Source organism: Trichoderma harzianum (genome assembly GCF_003025095.1).
Source record: "Trichoderma harzianum CBS 226.95 unplaced genomic scaffold M431scaffold_6, whole genome shotgun sequence".
Taxonomy (NCBI): domain Eukaryota; kingdom Fungi; phylum Ascomycota; class Sordariomycetes; order Hypocreales; family Hypocreaceae; genus Trichoderma; species Trichoderma harzianum.
Genome location: NW_020209254.1, coordinates 1,163,061 through 1,179,988, shown reverse-complemented (window position 1 = coordinate 1,179,988; position 16,928 = coordinate 1,163,061). Strand labels below are relative to the sequence as shown.

The window sequence follows — 16,928 nt, the reverse complement described above, 5'->3', positions numbered from 1 at the left end:
CACATACTACGTATGTACTCGTACTAGGCGGCGCTTCTTCAATGTCCAGGGCAGTTCAGCTCCGTCTTGGTTGTACTCAGCTGAATGTAAGAAAGTAGCCTGTGGCTTCTATTGAATGCTGATCTTTCCACCCTGGGAAAGTGATCTGGATCCCCGGGGCGTTTAAGAAGGCAATAGTTTATGGACTTGGCAGGCGGGGGTAGTATTTCGTAGCTTTCTCTGTTCCACCGGTACGTCTGGAGATTGGCTGCTTGATGCTTGAGCCCTGAACATGTAACCTCTGTCAATGTTGACGGATTCAACAACTATCGAAGCCTCTCAAACTCCCACCTCTGTGTGAATGGGACACAGAGAGACTACGGCCGATATGCCATAGCTACAGCTAGATAAATGGCGATGAGGGCTACCGTACTCGTCTCTGTACTGGACAAGGCCGAACAGCACTCGTAAGTATCAGATCTAGCGGCCTAGCAACTTCATTTCCTTGTTCTTTTTCTTTTCTTTTTTTAGACATGTAATTGGCGAGCAAGAAAACAGACAGAACTTGTTGTATTAGTGCTGTAAGTCGTTCAGGATGGAGGTGGAGTAGCAGTAGAAAGCGGAGAAATTGCAGGAGCATGGTAATCGCCCTATCACCCATCACATCTCAGGCTAACCTGAGGGAGCGAGCTCGACTAGCACCAAGAGAGCTGATGTAGTGGCGGCATATTGGAAAGGTGGAGTATGCCGCGTTTGCTAGTGGGAGTTCCTATTAAGACAGAGAAGCATGCAGTTGTGCTCTGGCCGTTCATGTTCCCCTGCATATGGCCCGCTGAGTTAATCAATCATCGGCTGGAAAGACCCTCAGATGACATGAGGTTTGCATGAAGGAACAAAAAGGTCTGGCAATTCCGTAATTTGGTGGTAGCTTGTTTGCCAACAGCTAATACCAGGTGGGTACAAGTGAGTTGGCCAAAAAGGCTGATGATCGGCGTCCGTCTTCTGTGGAGGGACTACGAACGGCCTAGATTCGACAGCAGGGACGGGAGATAAAAAGCAAAAATCTTCCTTTGCCACTTATCATTTTGCTCAAGTCATCTGTCCGTGCCATTGAGGGGCTTCGACGAGACGCCGGCGCCATCTGTCAGTTGACTGTCTCCGTGGAGAGAGCCTCAAATGCCGTGCGCACGGAGCAAGATTCATATCGTTTTGTTAACGTTCTGATGGCGACTTAGCCTCGCCATGGATAACCTAGCTGTCAGACAATTAAAGATCATCACAAGAATATCCCGTGTACGAAACTTGCACTCGTATCTGTTGATGGTTTCGGTCATGCCGACCCCGATGAACATGCGGGCCAAAAAGAAAAAAATCATCAGCAGGACCATTATCCCCATGTCTGCTCAATTAACTGGGGATGGACCGTACCAAGTAAGGTTGGTTCCCCTAAAAGAGCACGAGGACCGGGCTGGTTTGCCAAGCTCGGCCCGCTTCCTAGGCCAGCATAGTTTCGGGCCTCTTGAAATCGAAGAACAGTGGCCCTGGTCGCGATTAATTTCCAAAGCAGCCAGGGAGGCCAGCTAAAGTAAATGAGCCAACCCGTACCCCATACCAGTGACTTCCATACAAGCGCAATGCCAGGCACGTGTACGATCTACCAGCAGTGCTATGCCCCCTACGGACAGCATTCCCCATAACCTTGGAAGAATGGAGCACAGCAAGTACTGCGCAAGTAGCATCGTAGAATCTGCAGGACGATGCAAGGTACGCGCTCAGGATTCGAGAGCGTGGAAAATAGCCGAGCACCGCCATGGTGGGAGAGCTCATAATAAACCCGGTACAGGCACTTGTGTGTACTCGTACTCTGTTGCAACATCACGCCCGTGTGCTTCGGTCGAGAGGGCAACTGACACAGCAGAGTCTCACCATAGTACCGGCCCGTAGCGCAGGCGACTCGGCGACGTGTACCCGTCCGTAAAGGGGGAGGAAGTAAAGTACTCGTAGGCACAGTCCATTGTATGGGGTACCAATAGTACTGGTGATGACGGCTCGCGGACCTTGAATGATGACCGAATAATGAGACTAACTTTGGGCCAACAATTGCGAATCCTCCCATCATTTCCTGGAGAAGCAATGTAGTGGCTGCTCATCGGCCGCCGTGGCGAGTGTCATCCTGGACCTGGAGTTCCATACGAGTACTTTTACGAGTACAAGCATGGTAGTCTAGAAACATTCGCTCTAGCCAGGATGCTCCTCCTATCCGCGCATACACTTGAACAGGCGCGATTTCGGATAATGTCGTGAGGGTGGTCCTGACAGGGATCCAACCAGGTGACACCGGTAGCCTTGCATATGTGATATTGCCGTGCATCCACGCTGGCTTACATGAATGAATGCCTCCGCGAGATCAAGTGTCGCCGTCCACTTTCAACGGTACGTAGCCGAGGGCCCTCCTTATTGCTGTTATTAAGTTAGGCCATTCCAAGACCGTTGGCTCTTTACATAATTTAACGTTGTTCCCTCATATAAGAAAAGGCCGGCGCAATATCCCATACAAGGTAAGAGCTGGAAGCCCCATGCTGGTGATAATTTCTACCAGCCCTCAGTCCGTCACCAATCCGGGTGCGTTGATAGTCAACCGTATTCCGTACGAGGAGCGGGCACACTCATGTTGCCGTATCATATTCGGTCTCGCACCGGACAATGGTGAAACAAAATAAAGAAAGCCACTGGCCGGATCCTACGCTTTGCGGCCGGGAATGAGACGCCACCGCGCCATCTGCCAGACCAACAGCAGCTGTAATACTGGTGGCTCTGAGCTGAAGGGGGAACCTGACAGGCCATCGGGTTATTAGGACGAATATTAGCCACTCGTCTGGTGGGCGTTTTTGGCGTTGACTGAGGACCGCTAATCAGGACTGGGAGTAGCATGCTGGGAGTGGACGCTTGGGCCAGCGCGGATGAGAGAACCGACGCAGGCCCCTGGCCAATGATGCAGCGGTACAGCGTCTGTAGAGGGTAACAAGCTTGCAGGGGGGCAGGGTGAAGAGAGAAAACAAGCAAGTCCTGTGCCTTCAGCTTTCAAGGAGGGATAATCATGGATGCTGCGGTAGATTTAGGAGGGGGCCCTTGGAGATGCCTGCCGGGCAGCTTGCAGTGGTGTGCATATGCGGCCATCTGCTGGCGTATTCTCGTGCGAGGCAAAGTCCAGGTTCTGCATTGTATAATGTTAGATTGCATGAATGATCTGGAAAGGGACCAAGATACTCTGGGGAGAGTGGTTTGAAGACTTGCTCGAGCACGGCCAGCACTTGACCCCAGACTCAAGGGACTCAAGGAGGCTCACACCAGCAAGGTAGAACAGTAGCAAAGCCTCTCCTCAGCTTGGGCGAGCCCGTAGCCAGTCCGTAGCCAGTCCGTAGCCAGTCCAGACAGCCCTCCATCTGCCTGGCCCTTGTTCCCAAGCTTCCAGCGTCCTGGGATCGCCTCAAGCACGGCCCACATGGACAGAGTCGACCCCGATCGCGCGTCAACCAACCAGGCAAAGTGGATGTGGACAATTAATACTCCCTGCCTCCTGCTCTCCCGGCACCCCGGCGGAATACCTCGTCATTATCTTTTCGTCTCGCCGTCTCCTGTTCTGTACTTGTCGTTATCGCCGTTTGTCGTGTCTTTGTGTTGCTGGCTGCTCCAGCGACAATCTTCAGCTTCGTACGCCACGCAGTTTGCAGGAGCGTTGTCCGACTAGAAGCCGGCTTTGCTTTTCTTCTTTTTCGGCGTCTGTTGTGTTTCAATGGATTAAGACACATTCAGAAAACTATCCACGAAGCCTTTTCAGGCGGTTTTGCTTCTTTCCTTCCTTTTCTTTTCCCTTGCGTCCAAAGGTGAGATTCATGTGGCAGGAACAGGCGACGCCCTCTTGCTCTTTGTTGCCAGCTGCCTCGTTAGCCCTACGAATTCCAAAGACAAACTGACGCCTTTAATTGCTTCAGTTCTCCCCGTTTTCTTTATTTAAATCGTTGCATTAGCACTTCATTGCGAATACCGGCGTCGAGACCCTTTTGCTACCGTTCGGCATCTCCGTGTTTCATTCCAAATTCCCCTTCGCATTCGACTAGATCGAGTAACCGAACCGTTTGAGAAAACCATCACCTCTCATTCCCCCGCCTCCCCATAACCAATGCTTTTTCATTGTTGAAGCGAATTTCTTTCAACAGTCTCGACGACTTCCTTTTTTCATACGAATTGCGTGTTTTAGACTTCGAAAGCAAGACATTAGTACCCAGCCACTGGCTCACATCACCTGCGGCGTGCACAGTAGCCAGAGGGATTGCCTGTTAGACATTTGTGCCGTCTTGTAAGTCGTTTCCCTTGCTTTGGATGTATCACGGCAGTGAACCCTTCAGCACAAATGAACCCTGAGACATTTCAGACCAGCTTATGTCTGCAAAATACTAATGTTGAATGGAAGGATCATCGCCTATGACAAAGGTTGGTTATCAACTGACTGCTACCCGTCACATACAGGCCTAAAACTAGGTAGCTGCATTGACTCAACTTAGCAGCAATGTCGGCGTGGACAGACGACGAGTACATGAATGCGCAGGCCGCAGTCTCGCTGCCTGCGCGAGAGTACGTTCCTTATAGAACACCTTCGACTAAGTCAAGGAAGTCGAGGCGTTCAGCACGTTCAATCACCCCTCCAGCAAAGAAGAAAATTTCGCCGTCAAGAAATGGAAACACCTCCAAGCGTTCCTCAAGGGACATCACAACCGACGAGCAAATAAGCATCCTTGATCCACGACGCTTCACTCCCACTCTGCATGCCAACTTGGTGTCCGAAATCTTGTCACTGAGGAGAGACCAAGAAGAAAAGGTCAAGGTTATTGAGAGTCTCGAAAGTACACTCCAAGCAAGCAGAGAGGAGCAGGACGCTCTGCAAGACAGTGTAAATGCAGCAACCAAGGAGACACGCTCGTTGCAACGGCAGCTGTCGTTACTAGAGGGTGGAACTTCTTCAGCGTTGGGCGATCTTTCACGAGAAAGAGACGAGGCTGTCGACTCAGCGACTGATACGAAGAAGCGCCTAGACGCAGCCCTAAAGAAACTTCGTATCCAAGAGGAAGATTCTCAGCGAGTTCATGAACAGTGGGCCGAAGAAAAAGAGAACTGGGAAGATGAGAAGCGCAAATATGAGCGGCGAATCCATGTGGCGGAAAGCCGCCTCAAAATGGTACTTGATGAGGTCGCAGCCTATCAGGCGAATCACGCAAATGGAGCCTCTCAACAGGGTCGTGGCCATGAGAGCGATGCAGAAGACAGCGGTAGGGAGAATGACACAGGCAGCGTGAGAACAATGAGTCTCACAAGCAGCATTCGTTATTCCCTGGCCAATGGACCTGGCTTTTCTCTCAATGGCTATTCTCTGGCAGATGAGCTCAAGTTTGATGATACGGATGACCAGACAGACATTGACGGGCGCGAAAGCGTCTTCTCAAGCCCACGACAACAACACCGGCGAACATTTAGCCGTGAGAGTGTCATTAGCAAGCTTCATCGAAGGACAAAGAGCATTGAAAGCGTGAAGCGTCCTGGCAGCGTTGCACGTGGCAGAGTTTTCATGAACCAATCAGTTCTAGAGGCTCTCGAAGGCGAAGATGAAGAAACCGAGGGAGAAGACTCTGCTCCGGCTCGTACTCGCGCTACCTTTAAGCCATCTTACGCTGACGCTGGAGTTCAATCTTCTCCTGCTTCTGAAACTTCGTACAACAACGCTGGAGTCCAGTGCTCCCCTGTTTCCGACTATACATACAGCACCACTGGAGTCCAGTGCTCTCCTGACTTTGAGCATAGATACAGTGATGCAGGCGTCCAGTGTTCTCCTCCGGCTCCGGCTCCCGTTCCGGCTACCATTACAGCTCCTATTTCCACCCCCAAGCCTGTATACACCGACACTGGAATTCAATACTCTCCCACTCCTGAACCCTCATATACCGATGCAGCAATTCAACACTCCACAGCTTCCGAGTCTTCATACACTGACACAGGAGTTCAAGATGCACCTAACTCTACAACCTCGTACGCTGATACTGGAGTTCAGTACACAGCTACTTCTGAGCCCACATACGCTGATACAGGCGTTCAGCACTCACCTGCTTCTGAGAGCTCTTACGCTGATACAGGAATCCAATTTTCTCCACCACCTTCTCCTACACTGGAAGTGATGACATCTCCTGAACTGGAGTCTGTCATTTCTGAGGTAGTCGAAAAGAAACCGTATGAAGAGACACCCCCGCGATCGTCCGAAATTGAAGCAAATCAGCGAAAGAAGAGAGTTAGTCTACCCCCTGTTATCGAACCGCCCGCCACACCCCGACGTATGGTGTCATCAGCCTCGCAGACGGTTGAGGTTCCTTTAACCCCTCCGAAGACACCAAATTCAGTGTACGAGCTGCGCGAGGATTCCCCTGTGGAGGTCGAGACGCCGAAGCCTGAACCGAAGATGACGACTTCTTCGACGCAGACCGAGGCTCCTGCTCCCGTAGTTGCTCCTATTGCGCTACCTCCAATCTATATCCCGAGCATCAGCATTCAACCACCAACTAGCCGGCCTACCTCGCCGCACACTCCGAAGCTACCCCAACATTTCAAAGACTTTGGATGCCAAGTCCATATCATTGTTAAAGGCGATATGGTTGACTCGAGCTCTCAAACAGAGGCAATCCAGACAGACAAGAGACTGGCTCTTCTTCCAGCCCATCTTCAGCCGTCTTCTATCACTTCCCGTCCTACCTCGCCTCATCCTTCGGGCATTGCTATTCCCGACAAGAGCGCCAATCCTCTTGCTGGCGGCTTACCTCCTCGAAACCCTCGACGGCTGGAAAACAGCCGGTATAGCACCGAGCTTCCGTCTTCCCCCATCAGCCTCCGAATGGATGACCATGATTTACACGACTACAACGATGATCTTCTCCTATCGAGCCAACGCGGTCCAATAATCCCACCTCGCCGTTTCAGCAGCCTGTTCTCCGGCTTTTATACCGATTCGGATGAGATTGACGAGTTTGGCGAGCTGGACATGAGCGATTCTGAGTATCGAACCGCCTTGACGGCCCCCAGACCTCCATCTAATCTGAGCCGAACCAATAAGCGAAGTTCAGTGGGTACAGTCGCAACTTCACCTGATCAACATTCCAAGCGCTCTGGTAGGACGTCTGTAAGATCAGTAAGGAGCACCGACCTGTATAGTGTTGGTGAGAATGAGCCCCAGTCCGGGAGATCAAGCAGGCTCAACGAAAAGTCACCAGCGCCTGCACCAGGTCCATCAAGCCGCAACAGCGTCACGCGAAAGGCTACCATGGCTCAGACAGGCTTGGCTAACTACCCTACCATTGTTGAGCCCAAGAATCAAGCACCATTTCCTATCCCAGCCCGAGCCAGCTCACGGAAGCCATCCATCAGCACCAGTATCCCAAGCGATGGGCGCAGCACTCCATCAAGCATTAGCGGGCATCGCCGAAGCGGTAGCCGTACTTATTATGCAAACAGCGTTCATGTTCGTCGTGTTCGTTCCGCAAACACTCTGCCACACCATGAACGTCACCGCAGGACAGGCAGCCGAACACCACCTCTATCACCATCCACTGAAGCCCCTGAAAGTCCCGGTCTCCCTCCCCTGCCCCAAAATGATATCACGACGCCGCGCCACCGAGAAGGCAGCACATATAAGAGGCATCGCCATCAGCTATCCAACAATACTGTCATGACTGCCAAATCCGAGGCCGTATCCCAGGCAAGCTCACAAACCCCGGGAGTCGTGGATGCGATTGCTCAGACCATGGTTGGAGAATGGATGTTCAAGTATGTTCGCAGAAGGAAGTCATTTGGCGTTGGAGACGCAGGCCATAAAGATGAGAACAGCAACGATAGGCACAGGCGATGGGTCTGGGTAGCACCGTATGAGCGAGCTATTCTATGGAGCAGCAAGCAGCCATCTTCCGGCAGTGCTCTGTTAGGAAAGACGGGTCGCAAGCGTAAGTGTATGCCCCTGAAGTGAGAATTTCCGTTGAATACTAACATACTCGAATAGTTGCTATCCAATCGGTCCTCGATGTGAAAGATGACAACCCGGCACCTCGAGGTGCTACAACGCCCATCTTCAACCGATCAATCCTTATCCTCACACCACAGCGAGCACTCAAATTCACAGCGCCTACAGCTGAGAGACATTATCTCTGGCTGACGGCGTTGTCATTCCTGGCCCATTCTTATCAAGCCGTGCCCGACGTCCTCCCTGCCCAGCCCCAACAACACCTCTCGGTTAAGCAGCACCCTCTCCCGAACTTTGAACCGCCACGCCCTACGAAGTTGACGAGAGGAGGAATACGAGATTCTATTCGACTGGCCAAGGGCCGAGCAGGTCCGCCAAAGACAGAGCTGGCGAGCATGCCTAGCATCCCTGATGTTCCCACCGTACGGATGGGCGATGTTTCCAGGTTTCGAGTGGCAGAGTCCGTGACTGGAGTCGGGCACTCGAGGGAAATCTCGGTAGATGCCGCCGAACCACCTATGATACCTCGCTTCAATGATCGGACAGGCCATACGCCAATAAATCATGGCCGCAAGCGTAGCAACACAGGAGGTCGTGTGGCCCCGCCGCTATCTTTCCGAGGCTTCTCAGGGCCGACTCTTGGTGAAATCAGCCACCACTCTTCAAACAGTACGGCCGGTGCCAGCATCGAGACGACTGGCTCTTCTGAACTTTACCAGTCACAAGGATCTCCTGCCAGCTGGGGTATAACCCAAACACCGTTGTCAACGGTATCATCTCAGCAAGGCAACTTCTTTGATGCCATAGGTACTGTGCGCATGGAGGCGTTTATTAGCCCTCATGCATACCAGCAGTATAACGAATATCAAGAAGAAGGTGAAGATGATTACAGAGCGCTTGCGCGAAAGAAGAGTAAAGAATTTCGCCGACGCAGCAGCCGAAATCGCCGTCGAGCCCAGCTGTCAAGGAGCACCCGGGGATCAGACGAATTCTTCAGCGGAAGCAAGACAGCAGGAGAGGAGGACTTTTTCCGAGACGACCCCTTTAGGGGCTTTTAAATGGTCTGCAATGGCCACAACCCACGAAACAAATCAACCATCAACCACACACTCATTTTTAATATACCAACGATCCAAATATAACGGATCAAGCAACACCACGACGGGATACCCTTCTTTTTCGACATTATAAACATCTACATTTTGCTTCAAGCCTTGTATTGATATGAATTACGGTCATTGCCGCTTTACTATTTTCTTCTTCTTCTTCTTTTTTTTTTTTGGCTGTTCCTTTGTTGCTTTTATCATTCATTTTTGCGGTGCACGGCGCTGATTTTCTTCCTGAACATATACGTCTGTATTAACATATTTTTTTTTGTCTGCGGATGGATGTAGGGGTCAAGGGGACTCCGAAGCATATACAAAAAGGGGTGTACACAAGGCAAGAGGGAGCAATTTCCACCATGATCTCACGCTATTGGAGGCGTCTTTGGTCTGGATATAGCAAGATAGACTTGGAGATGCGATTGGAAGGGACGGCGGGATGAATGCCCTTTCAGCAAGGAAGATTGGGCGGCCTTTCTCTGGGAACATGGAGATGTTGAGAGAAGGCCAACACTAGATAGTAAAAACTGAGATCAATACGCTCGTAATACAACGAAATTATTACTCAATGTCGCGAACATGGTGTTACTATGATGAACAATTTGTCATATGCTTGCTTCCATGGTCGGATTCGGGGCGAACACCGGCCCCGCCAAAAGGGAAAAAAAAGAAAATCAGTTGAAGGCAGTTGGACTTAACCCCGCCATTAACGCTTGTGCCACCACTCGAGCTTACGACTGTCTTCATTCTTTCCAGCTTTACGCATTTGTCATTCGTTTGGAAAGGGGAAAAACAAAAGAAAAGATTACAAGAAGAGAAATCAGAGAGAATCAAAATCAACATATAAAAGACAACAAAATGGAGGCCGAGACATTAGAGCAGATGCAAGCGCGGCACCGTCGTGAGCTCAAAGACCTCCAAGGAAGAATCACAAGCAAGAAGAAGAACGCCACGAAGAAGACGCGCAAGGGCGTCAATGACGAATGCGCCGAGATGGAACGCCAACTAAGAGAGAAGCAAGCTTCTGAGGTTGCGGCCTTGAATGGAGAGGTAGAAGAGGATCTCGAGGAGGAAGAGCAGGAGGAAGAGGCACAGCAGAACGACGCGACGACGAACGGGGCGAAAGAGCTGGAAACAGCGACAGCGAAGCTGAATTTGGAGGAGAGCAGCAACGAGCAAGCGCAGCAGCCCGGCAAGAAGCGAAACCGACAAAAGGAGCGGCTGGCGCGGCGCGCTGCTGAACAAGAGGTCGCGATGCTGCACGCCGAGCAAGAAGCGTCCAACATGACGGACCACCGGGCGCGCGAGAGCACATACATGAAGGGCGAGTTTGCGGCTCACGGGCTCAGCGAGAAGGACATCCAGCCGGACGGCCACTGCCTGTTCGCGGCGCTGGCGGACCAGCTTGCGCACAACGGCATCCCGCTTGGTGCTGCTGATGATGATAAAAAGGAGCCGGCGTATCGGACGGTGAGGAAGAAGGCGGCCGGGTTCATGGAGGCGCACGCAGACGACTTTGCACCGTTTTTGGAGGAGGATCTGGAGGGTTATGCGAAGAAGATGAGGGATACGGCGGAATGGGGCGGGCAGCTGGAGCTGATGGCCGTGGCGAGACAGTACGGGGTCGAGATTAGAGTGATACAGGACGGGAGGACGGAGAAGATTGGGGAGGGAGAGGGAGAGGAAGCAAAGACGCTGTGGCTGGCCTACTATCGGCATGGGTATGGGCTGGGAGAGCACTACAACTCCTTGAGAAGGGCGACGGCGGCAGCAACCACGACGGCGGCAGACTGAGCATGCATCATGACGATATCGTGAGAGTCTTTATTTGCGTATTCATGTTATATCACAGGTCTATGGGGAGAGCTTATTTTGTCCTCTCCCTTCTCCTTCTGGAAGAAGAAAGGGAGCTCATGGGGCCCAGCTTCGATCTTACCGCTGCCCCCGTCCTACCTACATCTATATACGGCACTCTCGTCACCTTCCTTGCAACAAGAGCACACACTTCAACTTCAGCAACCCTGCAGTGGCGTTACTACCGAGACCACACGGAGATGAAGTCCCTGACGCTCCCGTCCTCATTTGTGCCCGCCTTGTGCGTCCTCGGCGGCTTGACGAGACACACGCGGTGCAGCGCATCCGGGTGAGGCTGCTTGGGAGTGGCGCTGGGCTTGACGTTGCCGTCGTCGGTGTACTCGATGGGCTCACCGGGGTTAGCGAGGAGGGCCTCGTAGACTTCGGGCCAGACGCCCCAGGGAGGGCCTTGCTGCGAGAGAGGCTTTCCGGAGGGGAACTCGAGGCAGATGAGCTGGCCGCCGGGGGCGAGGAGCTGGGCCATGCGCTTTGCCCACCTGGGGCGCTCTGAGGGCTGGAGAGCGCAGAGGAACTGTTTGAGTTGGGGTTTGGAGCTGTCAGCATTTTTTCCCATAGAACGGGGGCATATTATAGAAAGTTTGAATAGGTGTCTTTTTTTTCGTTGCTCACTGTGTAGTCGTATATCAGGTCAAACTGGCCCTTGCCGCCCTCCCAAGCGTCACCAAAGAAGTCGCCAGACACCCACGTCACGCGACCGCACTCGACGCCCTCCTCAATCGACTTGTATTTGCCCTCAGCGGCAGCCTGTTTCTGGTTCTCACGAGCCATGTCCTGAGCGCGTTGACTATAGTCCAATCCGACGACGTCGTAGCCGAGCGAACTCAGGAGCAGCACATCGTGGCCGAGGCCGCAGCCGGGGATGAGAGCCGATCGCCGGATGACGGCGCCGGCGGCGTCGCGGAGCGGGTTGCCGCGGGGGTCGCGCTCGAGGGACGGCGGGATGAGGTCGGTGCGCTGGGCGAGCAGGTCGGCGAGGGCCAGGGACGGTCCCGCGCGGTCCCAGGGGTGGAAGGACTGCTGGTAGAGGGCGTCCCAGGTGTCGTTGTGCTCGGAGACGGGCTTGGAGGCGAAGGTTTCGCGGAGTTTGGAGGGAGGGTCCATTGCGGTGTGTCTGTGAGTGACTTGTGTTGGGGATTTTGATTAGAGGAGAAAGAGATGGAGAGAGGAAGGATATGGATGGGTTATGGAGGGGATATGTAATATGTAGTGAATGTGGTTATGCAAGGACGATGCTTGGGCTTGGTGTAGTGACGAGGGTGAGCTAATTGACTTAGTAAATAGTCGCAGCATTAGTAGCTGCATCACATCATCACATGCAGGTCGGCGGGTGAATGGACGTGACGTATAGTAAACAACTAATACAGTAAAAAGCAATTAAAAAAGCGCCACTTATCAATCCACTGCTGGAGGAAACGAGACCTAGTTAGCGAAACCCAGCATTTTCCCCCGTTTGTCGGAAGGGTCAAAGGGAATTGATTTCGTGGGGATGCTTCTAGTGGCGGGGACGGATCTCGGGTTCGGGGTACGGGGTTGTCCATCCTCGGGGTTTGGATTTGTGTTGAGAGGGATTGCTCTTACGGTATGACTTAGGAAATGTAGACGGTATACGAGGTAGTGTAATTATCTTGTATTGGATTTAATTCATATATGTCCATTGCAGCAAATGCCATCGTCTGTGTCTATTCCAATCTCAAGGCATCAAGAGCTGCATCTTTTTCACAGTGAAGCTGTCACCCACTAAAAAAAGGACGAAGCTGCATATCGATAACGCCACGGCTTGCTTCGGTGGGGCCCTGAAACGAAGAAAGCCAGGATACCGCCTACCCAAAGCGGACAAGCAACTTCGGCACGACAAGCCATGAGCCTCGGCTTGTCAGCTTGAATGACATATCGGCCATCTCCACGGTTGATGATATTCTTACTGTTTTCTTACATCGTTGCGTTTCTTTCGAATCACACCAAATCACACCAATTGACAGGCGGATTCTTTATAATAAACAATAGAGTTACACTGTGTCATCACTATGGATGTCACTAATTTGTTCAGCGTCAAGGTAAAGTATCTCGCTAAAAGCCCCCCATTGATGCAAGCCAGCTCACCAACGCGTTTATAGGGCAAAGTCGTCCTCGTCACCGGAGGCACGTTTTCCTCCCCCAGGCGAAATGCCTAACTAACATGATTTCTCGTCCGCAGGCGCCAAGGGCATCGGCCGCATGATCGCCGAGGGCTTCGTCGCCAACGGAGCCAAAGTCTACCTAACCGGCCGCGACGCCCCGGCCTGCTCATCCGCGGCGACGGAGCTCACAAAGATTGCGCAAAACGGCGGCTCCGCGCACGCCCTGCCCGGCAACCTCCAGGACCTCGCCCAGTGCCAGGACCTCGTGAAGCGCCTCACCGAGCTCGAGCCCAAGGGCATCCACGTGCTGGTGAACAACGCCGGCGCGGCGTGGGGCGCCGACATCGACTCGTTCCCGGACCACGCGTGGAACAAGGTCTTGACGCTGAACCTGCACCGCGTCTTCACCCTCTCGCAGCTGCTGCTGCCGCTGCTGGAGAAGACGGCGACGGCGGAGGACCCGGCGCGGTTGATCCACATCGGCAGCATCGACGGCATCCGCGTGCCCACCGTGTCCAACATTGCGTACGCCGCCAGCAAGGCCGGGCTGCACCACATGTCGAATGTCCTGGCCAAGGAGCTAGGCCCGCGGAATATTACGAGCAATGTGCTTGCTTGCGGACCGTTTGCGACTAAGATGATGAAGGCGACGCTCGAGGCGGTTGGAGATTACGTTCGGAGCGAGGCGCCGTTGCGTAGGATCGGTACGCCTGAGGATGTGGCGGGAGCCAGTTTGTTCTTGGCGAGCCGAGCTGGGTGAGTATTTTCTTCTCTACGTGTTTGTGAGTCGAGAAGACTGACTTTGATGTGAATCCAGAGCGTTCTGTAACGGAGCGTTGATCCGGGTGGACGGTGGTGTGTCCCATGTATCCAAGCTTTAAACGGGGACATGTACGATTTTATTACTGCCGTGCCTTGATTCACAAGCGATGTCGATGTCACGCAGATCAAGCAAGAGAGATGGCGATTAATTCAAGAGGCGTCCATGACAGCCTCGTACAAATTCCATTAGCGTAGGTGCGGGTATTTATAGCTGGCTATATATATGCAATGTGAGAGGGAAAATGATAAGAAAAGATGACAAGGGGGGGGGAAAAAAACAAAAAAAACAATGAAATCCCAACACAGCAGCCGTGTATATGTACAAAAGTCCTGACCTCCCTGTAGACCAACACCGTCCCATCCATCTGATAGAACCCATTAACCAAGTATAAAAGAGACAGCGCAAAGACTGAGCGCGCACCACTTTCTGACGCCGAAATCTCCCGTGTATATGGAACGACAAAAAAGCAAGATGTATCGCAACGGGGAAAAGGAACCAAGTTTATAAAAACCCAGATCATGCTTGTGAAAAACAAAGACGGCCATCTCAACATCACACTCTCTCGCACTCGTAGTGCCGAAGAGGTCTAGCAAGCCGAGCCGAAGATTGACAACCTGTCTCTTCGGCCGACATATTCTCAGCAGAGGCGTGTATCGGCGACGAGGAATCATTTGAAAGAGAGATATGAGATGACGACAAAGCCGGATAAAATAGTTGGATGATGACTGAATCAGATATTGAAATCCGCAAAGTCGCGCACCATGACGGCGGCCTGCGCGCGCTTGGCGGCCTCGGCGACGAGAGTAAAGTCCTTGAGGAAGGGCTCGGTCGAAGGGGCCTTTGTCTGGACGGGGGCCGGGACCATGATGGCGGCAGAGGAGCTGGGAGATTGCCTGGTAGATGAGGATGATGAAGAGGAGGCGCTTGAGGCGGCGTTGAAAGCGGAGGAGGCGTCCATGATGATGGTGGTGATGGTGTTTTGTATTTGAGAAGTTTTGAGAGTGTTGTTGGTTGTTGTATGTAAGAGCGGCGGACGATGAAACCCAAAGACCCGAGGGTGGAAGCGACGCAAGTTCTGGCTAAGACGTGGAGAAAAATATGGGGGATCTGCGCTGGGGGGAACGTTGATCGTTATGAGTCGAGTGTATTCCCAGGTTATGACGGACTGACTCCGGGGGGAGTAGTGGAAAGCGACGGCTTTTTATCTCGGACAGGGCGCTTTTTTGGATGAATTCAGCCGGGAAGAAGCTGGAGCTCTTTCGTGTGCCTAGTGACCCTTTGTTGCGTGGTGTGTGTGTGTGTCTGGTGGGGGGTCGGCTGCAAGCAAAATCCTGATGAATCAATGTCTCACTTTTTTGGTGGTTTATTGTCCCCCTTTGTCTAAAAGCGATGGATGGATGAAAAAGGATTGGATGGTTGATGGAGAAATTTAAAGGAGAGATAAATGGGGGGGAGTGTGATGGAATCAAGTTCGGGAAAAGAAGGGGAATAGAGCAGTCTTTATCTATGGAATGGACCGAACTTGAACGAGTTCTGGATTGCCGGCAATGGACAGCGGACAGTGGACAGTGACAGTGGGGGGGAATTAATTCGGGTCGGTTTTCTTACGATGGACTTGGTTCTCACGCACGGTTATGACGACAGCGCCAGCCGCTAGCACGGGAGGACTTGAGCAGCGGTTTTACGGGGGAAAGGGACTTTGGGGAGATCCGGCCTTGCCTCGGCATGTACTTACCGTACCGCTGCCAGAGTGAAGTGAAGTGACAGGATGGACGAGTCAATGGGAGATGATTTATGGGGAGATGCTATTTTTACTGATTCATTCATGATTCAATCATTCAGTTTGTTTTACTTCCAAGTGAAGTGAGGTGATCTCTTTGGGAGAGGGGAAGTGTTGAACCGCCGGTGATGTACTGTACTGCTTACTTGGACCGAGTTTATCCTAAGCGCATCGACACATGAAATAAGAACAAGCACAAGCACAAGCACAAGACAGTGACAGAGAGCCAAAACCCCACGTCTTCAAGGCGTCTTACAGGCAGTATCAGCGGGTGCTAGAGGTGCCTGCTAACCAAGTCGGTGCTTGTACCAGCCAATAGCAGCGAGTGGGGGTGATTCGACGTCCATTCACAGCACCGACTGTTTGTCATATCCGCATTTATTCACTTGCATTTCTGTACAGGTGCTCTGCTTGGATTCGCGCAATTTACTGTCACAACTCGGCTGCCGTGACACGCCGGTGGCTCGGCCGAATGAGACGAGGCCACATTGTCCGTCTCTTGCATGAGCCCGTGGGCAAATGGGACGATAAATGTACATACATACCTTGCACAGTACTCGTACGTGTGCGTGTAAGAAAAAGTGAAAGGCGAGCCTTAGAAAAACGATCGGATAAACCGAACCCGATCTTCGGAGCACAGCAGCCAACAGCATTGAACAAAGAGCAAGACGGGTTGACGGGACTACTGTAGGCAGAAGCATTTTCCATACAGTATCCTCTCACAAACTTTGACTAGCCTCGTTATTTCTTATGCTAGATTAGTAGCAAACAAGCCAGACTAGAAGCGATCTGCGAATTGGCTGGACCCAATCCAGGGTCTCCTCGGACGTCCCTGCATCTCAAGCGTTCAGGGTCTGCGCTGTGCTGTCTTTTGCCTTGCCTTGCCATGCCCTGCACGTGCATGAGCCTCTACTGTAGCATTAGCTGGCTGCCCTGCACTCTAAACTCCGTCCACTGCAACACCTTGCAAACTCCATACCTGTTGGTACGGTATCCATTGATCTGTATGAGACCCGAAGCAGTCTCCAAAGACAGCAATACAACACACATACTCAAATCACTGACCCAAACAACGAATCGCGCAAGGAGCGGTGAGGGCGATATTACTATCCCCAATTCCCGAAACTAAATCTGGAAAATGGAGATTTGGGGGTGAGGAGGCGAACCAGGGAAAAAACTTAAGCAGCTGAGCCAACCACGG

At 52.3% G+C, this 16,928-nt stretch overlaps 7 protein-coding genes across 7 annotated transcripts; 3 read left to right on the top strand and 4 right to left on the bottom strand.

Annotated features, from left to right (window-relative positions):
- Positions 1–2,719: 2,719 nt before the first annotated feature.
- M431DRAFT_495062 (hypothetical protein) lies at positions 2,720–3,788 on the bottom strand (the record flags this gene model as incomplete). The annotated part of the gene is made up of 5 exons (XM_024917319.1): positions 2,720–2,791; positions 2,812–3,057; positions 3,328–3,455; positions 3,572–3,664; positions 3,695–3,788. 5 exons carry the CDS (start codon positions 3,786–3,788, stop codon positions 2,720–2,722), a joined length of 633 nt encoding a protein of 210 aa, XP_024774518.1.
- Positions 3,789–4,573: 785 nt separating this feature from the next.
- M431DRAFT_5470 (hypothetical protein) lies at positions 4,574–9,087 on the top strand (the record flags this gene model as incomplete). Its single annotated transcript, XM_024921240.1, has 2 exons — positions 4,574–8,012; positions 8,069–9,087. 2 exons carry the CDS (start codon positions 4,574–4,576, stop codon positions 9,085–9,087), a joined length of 4,458 nt encoding a protein of 1,485 aa, XP_024774517.1.
- A 903-nt stretch (positions 9,088–9,990) lies between these two features.
- On the top strand, positions 9,991–10,926 carry M431DRAFT_86176 (hypothetical protein; the record flags this gene model as incomplete). Its single annotated transcript, XM_024923645.1, has 1 exon — positions 9,991–10,926. One exon carries the CDS (start codon positions 9,991–9,993, stop codon positions 10,924–10,926), a length of 936 nt encoding a protein of 311 aa, XP_024774516.1.
- Positions 10,927–11,167: 241 nt separating this feature from the next.
- Positions 11,168–12,108, bottom strand: M431DRAFT_5468 (hypothetical protein; the record flags this gene model as incomplete). Its single annotated transcript, XM_024921230.1, has 2 exons — positions 11,168–11,518; positions 11,617–12,108. The coding sequence occupies 2 exons, from the start codon at positions 12,106–12,108 to the stop codon at positions 11,168–11,170; spliced, it is 843 nt and encodes a 280-aa protein (XP_024774515.1).
- Positions 12,109–12,908: 800 nt separating this feature from the next.
- On the top strand, positions 12,909–14,219 carry M431DRAFT_143132 (hypothetical protein). Its single transcript, XM_024912656.1, has 4 exons — positions 12,909–13,061; positions 13,122–13,146; positions 13,202–13,880; positions 13,942–14,219. Exons 1-4 carry the CDS (start codon positions 13,032–13,034, stop codon positions 14,003–14,005), a joined length of 798 nt encoding a protein of 265 aa, XP_024774514.1. The 5' UTR covers positions 12,909–13,031; the 3' UTR covers positions 14,006–14,219.
- Positions 14,049–14,809, bottom strand: M431DRAFT_430396 (hypothetical protein). Its single transcript, XM_024915091.1, has 2 exons — positions 14,747–14,809; positions 14,049–14,611 (listed from the first exon to the last, which is right to left on the bottom strand). Exon 2 carries the CDS (start codon positions 14,498–14,500, stop codon positions 14,162–14,164), a length of 339 nt encoding a protein of 112 aa, XP_024774513.1. The 5' UTR covers positions 14,501–14,611; positions 14,747–14,809; the 3' UTR covers positions 14,049–14,161.
- Positions 14,678–14,905, bottom strand: M431DRAFT_85534 (hypothetical protein; the record flags this gene model as incomplete). The annotated part of the gene is made up of 1 exon (XM_024923565.1): positions 14,678–14,905. The coding sequence occupies one exon, from the start codon at positions 14,903–14,905 to the stop codon at positions 14,678–14,680; it is 228 nt and encodes a 75-aa protein (XP_024774512.1).
- Between the last annotated feature and the right edge of the window lie 2,023 nt (positions 14,906–16,928).

Coding starts and splice junctions, on each gene's coding strand:
- M431DRAFT_143132 (XM_024912656.1), top strand. CDS start 13,032: ATGGATGTCACTAATTTGTTCAGCGTCAAG. Junction 13,147..13,201: donor AGTCGTCCTCGTCACCGGAG/GCACGTTTTCCT, acceptor TCTCGTCCGCAG/GCGCCAAGGGCATCGGCCGC. Junction 13,881..13,941: donor TTCTTGGCGAGCCGAGCTGG/GTGAGTATTTTC, acceptor ATGTGAATCCAG/AGCGTTCTGTAACGGAGCGT.
- M431DRAFT_430396 (XM_024915091.1), bottom strand. CDS start 14,500: ATGTTGAGATGGCCGTCTTTGTTTTTCACAAGCATGATCTGGGTTTTT.